The following is a 10,000-nucleotide window of genomic DNA, read 5'->3' as shown; positions in this document are numbered from 1 at the left end:
TGGGGATTAATACAGGGCTATGTGGAGTGAGTGGGGCAGTGGGATTAGTTTGGGATTGATACAGGGCTATGGGGAGAGAGTGGGGCAGTGAGATTAGTTTGGGGATTGGTACAGGGCCATGGGGAGAGAGTGGGGCAGTGGGATTAGTTTGGGATTGGTACAGGGCTATGGGGAGAGAGTGGGGCAGTGGGATTAGTTTGGGGATTGATACAGGGCTATGGGGAGAGAGTGGGGCAGTGGGATTAGTTTGGGGATTAATACAGGGCTACGGGGCGATCGCGGGGCAGTGGGATTAGTTTGGGATTGATACAGGGCTACGGGGCGATCGCGGGGCAGTGAGATTAGTTTGGGATTGATACAGGGCTATGGGGAGAGAGTGGGGCAGTGAGATTAGTTTGGGATTGATACAGGGCTACGGGGCGATCGCGGGGCAGTGGGATGAGTTTGGGATTGATACAGGGCTATGGGGAGAGAGTGAATTGATGACGTGAAGTGGTGCCCTTGCGGCCTTGTTGAAGGAGGGTATGACTGGGGTTTAGTTTATTCCTGGTGTCAGACCAATGTTATTGAGTAACAATCTGGATTCTCTCTCTGCCTCTCAGCTGTTCCTGAGTCACAGAGGGAAACGGTTACTTCTCTGCTGCAGTCGATGCTTCGCTCTGTTCAGGATTGTGACACCCTCCCGAACCCCAATGTGCTGATTGCACTGAGACTGGCCAGGGACCACAGCCTGGACACGGAACAACTGCTGCTGCAGCAACTGAAGGAAGCTGCTGTTCAAAAGGTGCTGAATGGTAGGTTCAGGAAAATGCCCAGCTCGGCAACACGAATTGCTGACATCTGCACAGCACACAAACAGGCCATTCGGCCCATCTGCTATATGCTGGTGTTTTTGCTTGGTGAGCTTGCTCACACCTATCCCCACCTCCGGATCCTTCGATTCCTTTCTCCCTCATGTGTTTATCCCACTTTCCCCTTTAATGTATCAATATCATCCAACTCAACCACTCCCAGTGGGAACGAGTCCCACATTCTCCCCACTCTCGGTGGGAGCGAGTCCCACATTCTCCCCACTCCCTGTGGGAGCGAGTCCCACATTCTCCCCACTCCCTGTGGGAGCGAGTCCCACATTCTCTCCACTCCCAGTGGGAGCGGGTCCCACATTCTCCCCACTCCCTGTGGGAGCGAGTCCCACATTTTCCCCACTCCCTGTGGGAATTAGTCCCACATTTTCCCCACTCCCTGTGGGAATTAGTCCCACATTTTCCCCACTCCCCCTGGGAGTTAGTCCTACATTCTCCCCACTCCCTGTGGGAGCGAGTCCCACATTCTCCCCACTCCCTGTGGGAGCGAGTCCCGCATTCTCCCCAATCCCTGTGGGAGCGAGTCCCACATTCTCCCCACTCCCTGTGGGAGCGAGTCCCACATTCTCCCCACTCCCTGTGGGAGTTAGTCCCACATTCTCCCCATTCCCCTGTGGGAGCGAGTCCCACATACTCCCCACTCCCTGTGGGAGCAAGTTCCACATTATCAACATTCTGTGAGGTGAATGGTCTCGTGGAACGAATGGGGAAAACTGGATAAACATAAGAAGGAGAAGGGAATGGGAGATGTGACAATACTGTGCCTTTAAAAAAGTCTATTTGTGTCATGTTTCTTGTGACGGAGATGTTAAGATCCAACTCTATTTAAACGATGCTGAATTGTCTACAACTGTCAACCCGTGCGCTGAACATGCCGAAGAATAATTGCTCCTCATTATTGGATTGTTTGTTTTAATCTGAGTTAATGCAGTTTTTGGGTTGCCCTCTTGGGTTTTCAGAGTAGGGTTTCATTAGGTTGATTGACAAGCGTTTGTCCTGTACTAATGGACGGAGTTTATCTGATAGAGAGACAAGCAGGCAGTTGCTGTTTGAATTAGAAAAGGAGCAGCAGCTCTTTCTCTCTCTCCCTCTGGAATTTGAAGTCTGGGACCTGCTAGAATAGAAGTATCTCCCTCCAGAGGTCTGCAAAAGGCAAGAGGTTACTGTTTGAATTTGAAAAGGAGTAGCAACCCTCTCTCTTTGGAGTTCTGCTGTTTGAAGACAGATTTCTCTCTGGGTTTCTGCTATATGAATCATAGAATCATAGAAACCCTACAGTGCAGAAGGAGGCCATTCGGCCCATCAAGTCTGCACTGACTACAATCCCACCCAGGCCCTACCCCCATATCCCTAGATATTTTACCCGTTAATCCCTCTAACCTACACATCTCAGGACACTAAGGGGCAATTTTAGCATGGCCAATTGACCTAACTCGCACATCTTTGGACTGTGGGAGGAAACCGGAGCACCTGGAGGAAACCCACGCAGACACGAGGAAAATGTGCAAACTCCACACAGACAGTGACCCAAGCCGGGAATCGAACCCAGGTCCCTGGAGCTGTGAAGCAACAGTGCTAACCACTGTGCTACCGTGCCGCCCTAGTCTGATGAAGTCTGGGCTTTCTCTGGAGACTGCTGTCCGAGTGAGAGAAGACAGGTGTCTTTCTGTATCAGTGTCCACAGGTGTTAAAAAGCTTGAGGACTGGCAATTCAGGGATGCATGTGTGTTTTTGCTAACTGATTCTGAAGAGGAGTTTATATTTATGGGGATATTGCTTAAATTGGAACTCATAGAGATAAGCTAGCAGTTAAGAATAACGTCTTGTCCTATTTAACTATTCCAATTGGTAAAGATTTTGCTAATTCTTTTTGCTGTATATTTAGCTGTATTGTTTAATAAAAGGACCAACTTCATGCACACGCTAATGCTGAAATGGAAAATCTGTTGGGGTCTAGTCTGCCTTCGTACCAAACTTTGAAGTTTCTAACGTGGTCCCCAACAAAGTGCACAGAGGTGGTGTGAGAGGAAGAGAGGGTGGGAGCCGGCTAAAGTGGAGCATGAGGACTAGTACAGAGCAGATGGGCTGAATGGCAGGTTCCGCTCATCTCTTCATTTGTTTATCTTTGCAAAACAGGCGAGAATTTCTCCTCGGGATTGGTCGCCCTTTACATCATGGCTCTCATTGCGTCCTGCAGCGACCCGACTCACGTGACTGTCGACGGGGACACCATCGATCTGACAGCAATACTGGAGGAAAAACTAACCCTGGAAATCAAAAACATCAGTAACTATCATCAAACTTATCATTCTGACAGCACACTACCCAGTGTCACTGTGAAACCAACCCAGTACAACACGGGGTGAGAGTAATTCTCCCTCCACACTGTCCCCATCAAACACTCCCAGGACAGGTACAGCACGGGGTGAGAGTAATTCTCCCTCCACACAGTCCCCATCAAACACTCCCAGGACGGGTACAGCACGGGGTTAGATACAGAGTAAAGCTCCCTCTACACTGTCCCCATCAAACACTCCCAGGACAGGTACAGCACGGGGTGAGATACAGAGTAAAGCTCCCCCTACACTGTCCCCATCAAACACTCCCAGGACAGGTACAACACGGGGTTAGATACAGAGTAAAGCTCTCTCTACACTGTCCCCATCAAACACTCCCAGGACAGGTACAACACGGGGTTAGATACAGAGTAAAGCTCCCTCTACACTGTCCCCATCAACACACCCAGGACAGGTACAGCACGGGGTTAGATACAGAGTAAAGCTCTCTCTACACTGTCCCCATCAAACACTCCCAGGACAGGTACAGCACGGGGTTAGATACAGAGTAAAGCTCCCTCTACACTGTCCCCATCAACACACCCAGGACAGGTACAGCACGGGGTTAGATACAGAGTAAAGCTCCCCCGACACTTTCCCCATCAAACACTCCCAGGACAGGTACAGCACGGGGTGAGATACAGAGTAAAGCTCCCTCTACACTGTCCCCATCAAACACTCCCAGGACAGGTACAGCACGGGGTGAGATACAGAGTAAAGCTCCCTCTACACTGTCCCCCATCAAACACTCCCACGACGGGTACGGCATGGGGTTAGATACAGAGTAAAGCTCCCTCTACACTGTCCCCATCACACACTCCCAGGACAGGTACAGCACAGGGTTAGATACAGAGTAAAGCTCCCTCTACACTGTCCCCATCAAACACTCCCAGGACAGGTACAACACGGGGTTAGATACAGACTAAATGTCCCTCTACACTGTCTCAATGAATACTCCAATATAGGGTTTGAAACTGCCTCGAGCTCCCCCTCCATTAGCCAAACAATCTGATCCCAATTTTTACCCAGTTCAGCGTCACGAGTTACCAGAAATCATCAATTGTGGGGATTGCACTGACTGGCCTCTCCTCTTCTGCCTCACTCTCTGCCTCTCTCTCTCTCTCTCTGTCTTCCCCTGTCTTTGCCTTTTTCTCTGCCTCTCTCTCGCTCTCCCTCTCTGTCTGTCTGACTCTGTCTACTTCTCTCTGTCGCCTCTTTGTCTTTACATGTCTCTCTTGGTCTGTCTCTCCCTCTCTTTGTCCTTTTCTCTCTGTCCCTCTATCTTTCTCCCTCTGTCTCCCCCTCTGTCTGCCTCTTTCTTGTCCCTCTCAGCTGCAAACCCAATATGACAGCCCTCTCGGTCTCTTTCTCTGCCCCTGTCTCTCCCCGTCTGCCTCACTCTGCCTGTACCCCTAACCATTAACTGGTATTGTTTTGCTTAGGAACAAAAAAACGCCCGCTGTCTAACTATTACCAAGTTAGTCTGGATGTGCTCGCACTCTGTGTGACCAACAGATATATTAAACCGTGCACAGTCAAGGTCCTCACAGACGCTGTGGAAGACAATCAGCTCAAACTCGGAACAGAATTCTCAGTGGGTAAGAATATCAATCCGTGCTTCCTGTCTCTGTTTATCTCCCGTCTCTGTCTGTCTGCCTCCCGTCTGTCTGTCTGCCTCCCGTCTCCAGTTTGACCACTTTCACTTGTAATGTCTTGTCTCTGAACGAACACACACATGTTGACACAAACATGTTTATTAAGGATACAAGCAAACAGACGCACACTCAGACATATACACTCAGAGACACAGGCACATACATGATGTCGCTACATACAGATGTACAAACGTATATACACTGACACATCCAGATATCTACACACATATAAGAACATAAGAACATAAGCAATAGGAGCAGGAGTAGGCCATCTAGCCCCTCGAGCCTGCCCCGCCATTCAATAAGATCATGGCTGATCTGACGTGGATCAGTACCACTTACCCGCCTGATCCCCATAACCCTTAATTCCCTTACCGCTCAGGAATCCATCCATCCGCGCTTTAAACATATTCAGCGAGGTAGCCTCCACCACCTCAGTGGGCAGAGAATTCCAGAGATTCACCACCCTCTGGGAGAAGAAGTTCCTCCTCAACTCTGTCTTAAACCGACCCCCCTTTATTTTGAGGCTGTGTCCTCTAGTTTTAACTTCCTTACTAAGTGGAAAGAATCTCTCCGCCTCCACCCTATCCAGCCCCCGCATTATCTTATAAGTCTCCATAAGATCCCCCCTCATCCTTCTAAACTCCAACGAGTACAAACCCAATCTCCTCAGCCTCTCCTCATAATCCAAACCCCTCATCTCCAGTATCAACCTGGTGAACCTTCTCTGCACTCCCTCCAATGCCAATATATCCTTCCTCATATAAGGGGACCAATACTGCACACAGTATTCCAGCTGCGGCCTCACCAATGCCCTGTACAGGTGCATCAAGACATCCCTGCTTTTATATTCTATCCCCCTCGCAATGTAGGCCAACATCCCATTTGCCTTCTTGATCACCTGTTGTACCTGCAGACTGGGCTTTTGCGTCTCATGCACAAGGACCCCCAGGTCCCTTTGCACGGTAGCATGTTTTAATTTGTTTCCATTGAGATAGTAATCCCATTTGTTATTATTTCCTCCAAAGTGTATAATATACACATATACAGTAGGGCACACACACACATGTACACACACACACACACGAATACACACACAGACTCACACACATAGAGACAGACGTGCACACAGGCATACACTGAAATGTACATGTACACACATGCACACAATACACACACAGACACAGACACATGCAGACATACACCAAAATGTACTTGTATACAGGCACACATGCCACATATACACACGTGAGTGTTTACACACACGGATGAACAGACACACTCACACAGTCACATGTAGGCGCACATGTACAGACATGTGGAATGTTTGCAGGCGCCCATATGGACAGGATATATGAGAGTATTGATTCTTTCGGAGTGAGGACAGGTATAGCAGCGATAGTTGAGGCTTCTCTCGGTATCAGAGTGATGGAGCTGGATTTAAAGCCAGGCCTGGTTTTGACTCTCACTCCTTCCCTGTGTAGATACGGGAGCTATGGCAGCAGTGGCCCTGGGCTGTGTGAGACAGGCAGGGGGCGTCCCCAACAACGTACATGTCGAGGTGGCTTTACGGAAAGTCGTGACTCAGGTTCTTGATCATGTGAAGAGTGACGGGCTCATTGGCAACCTCTACAGCACAGGGGAGGCCATCCAGGTAAGTCACACCTGCACTCACACTCACACCGCACTCACACTGCCGCACTCATACACTCATACTCACACTCACACACTCACATACTGACACACTCACACACTGAAACACACACACTGACACACACACTGACACACTCACACACACTGACACTCACACTCACACACACTCACACTGACACACTCACACACATTCACACACTGACACACTCACACACACACATTCACACACTGACACACTCACACACATTCACACACTGACACACACACTCACACACACTGACATAATTACACACTCACACACTGACACAGACACTGACACACACACACACACACTGACACTCACGCACTCACACACTGACACACACACTGACACACTCACACACTGACACACACACTCACACACTGACACTCACACACTGACACTCACACACTGACACACACACTGACACACTCACACACACTGACACACACACACTCACACACTGACACACACTGACACTCACACACACTCACACACTGACACACTCACACACATTCACACACTGACACTCACACACACATTCACACACTGACACACTCACACACACACACACACACACACACACACACTCATACACTCACACACACTCACACTCATACACTCACACACACACACACACTCACACTGACACTCACACACTGACACACTCACATTCACACACTGACACACACACTCACACACTGACACACTCACACACATTCACACACTGACACTCACTCACACACACATTCACACACTGACACACTCACACTCATTCACACACTGACACACTCACACACACACACACACTGACACTCACACACTGACACACTCACACTCACACACTGACACTCACACACTGACACACTCACACACTCACACTCACACACTGACACACACACTCACACACTGACACTCACACACTGACACACACACTCACAAACTGACACACACACACTCACACACTGACACACACACTCACACTGACACTCACACACTGACACTCACACACTGACACACACACTCACACACTGACACACACACACTGACACACTGACACACACACTCACACACTGACACACTCACACACACACACTCACACACACACACTCACACACACACACTCACACACACACACTGACACACTCACACACTGACACTCACACACACACACTGATGCTCACACACTCACACACTCACCCTCTCACACGCTCAAACACTGACACACACACTGACACACACTGACGCTCACACACTCACCCTCTCACACACTGACACACTGACATACACATGCACTGACGCTCACACACTCACACACTGATGCTCACACACTCGCACACTCACCCTCTCACAGACTGACACTCTGACAGACACACACTCACACACTGACACTCAGAGACTCACACACTGATGCTCACACACTCACACACTCACCCTCTCACACACTCACACTGACACACAAACACTCACACACTGACACTCATACACTCACACACTGACGCTCCCACACTCACACACTCACCCTCTCACACACTCACACACTCACACACACACGCACATGCTGACACACTGACACACACACTCAAACACACTCACTCTGACACACTCACACACTCATACCGACACACACACTCACACAGACACACTGATACACTCACGCACACACACACAAACTCACACACACACTCACACTGACACAATCAATCACACACACACTCACATTTGCACTCACACTGACACACACACACACGCTGACACTGACACACTCACACTGACACACTCACATACTCACACACAAACTCACTTGCACACACTCACACACTCACACTGATATACACACCCACACAGCCACACTGACACACTCACATGCACACTCACACTGACACACACACAAACACACACTCACACTGATACACACACACCCACACTGACGCACACACACACACACTGACACAATCACACTCACTCACACACTCACACACACACACACACTCACACTCACATACACACACACCACACTCTCACATGCACACACACACTCACACTGACACAACCAATCACACACACACACACACTCACGCTAACATACTCACACACACACGCTGACACACTCACACTCACTCATACACACAAACTCACTTGCTCACACTCACACAAACTCACAATCACATGCACGCACACACACACTCACACTCACACACACACACCCACACTGGCACACTCACACACTCACACTAACACACACACACAGACTCACTCACACTCACACTGGCACAATCAATCACACACACTCACACTGACACACACACACACCCACACTGACACACTCACGTGCACACATACTCATACACACACTCACACTGACCAATCACACAGTCACACTGACACTCACACTGACACTCACACCGACACTCACACACACATGCTGACACTGACACACTCACATTGACACACTCACACACACTCACACTGACACACACACTCACACACAAACTAACATAAACACCCATACAGCCACATGGACACACTCACATGCACACTCACACTGACACACTCACACACACACACTGGCACACACACACACTCACACTGACACACACACACACGCACATTGACACACACACACACACACTCACACTGACACACTCACACTGATACACTCACACACACACCCACACTGATGCACTCACACACACACGCTGACACAATCACACACACACACACACTCACTCACACTGTCACATTCAATCACACACACATACTCACACTCTCATACACTCTGACACACACACGGTCACTCACACTGACACGCACTCGCACACACACTCAAACTCTCATGCATTCACACTCACACACACTCACATGCTCACACACACACACTGAAACACTCATTCTTACACACACTCACACAAACACACTCATACCTCACACTCTCTCATTCACACACACACACTCTGACTCACACAATCACTCATACTTGTACTCACACACGCACACTCACACTGACACACACACTGACACCCTCACACACTCGTGTGCACACACACTCAAACTCTCACACAGACACTCACACTGACACAATCTCTCACACACTCACTCACACACTCACTGACACACTCACACTGACACACACACACTGACACAATCACACACACACTCACTCACACTGACACATTCAATCACACACTCACGCTCACACACACTCACATACTCACATGCACACACTCACACACACACACTCACACTCACACTGACATACACACACACCACACTCTCACATGCACACACACACTCACACTGACACAATCAATCACACACACACACTCACACTGACACGCTGACACACACACACACGCTGACACACTCACACTCACTCATACTCACACACAAACTCACTTGCGCACACTCACACAAACTCACAATCACACGCACGCACACACACACTCACATTCACACACACACTCACACACACCC

The 10,000-nt window shown here is 49.3% G+C and overlaps 1 protein-coding gene across 1 annotated transcript in view; it reads left to right on the top strand.

Moving 5' to 3' along the window:
* The window catches only part of LOC144508382 (transcobalamin-1-like), a 58,396-nt gene that overhangs the window by 18,689 nt on the left and 29,707 nt on the right, over positions 1–10,000 (top strand). The window contains exons 2-5 of the mRNA XM_078236250.1: positions 603–794; positions 3,000–3,149; positions 4,642–4,797; positions 6,339–6,508. Coding sequence (XP_078092376.1) covers positions 603–794; positions 3,000–3,149; positions 4,642–4,797; positions 6,339–6,508 — 668 coding nt within the window. The remainder of the gene's footprint in view (positions 1–602; positions 795–2,999; positions 3,150–4,641; positions 4,798–6,338; positions 6,509–10,000) is intronic.

The sequence above is a fragment of the Mustelus asterias genome, chromosome 20 (assembly GCF_964213995.1).
Source record: "Mustelus asterias chromosome 20, sMusAst1.hap1.1, whole genome shotgun sequence".
Classification (NCBI taxonomy): Eukaryota; Metazoa; Chordata; class Chondrichthyes; order Carcharhiniformes; family Triakidae; genus Mustelus; species Mustelus asterias.
This window is presented reverse-complemented; position numbering and strand designations above follow the sequence as displayed.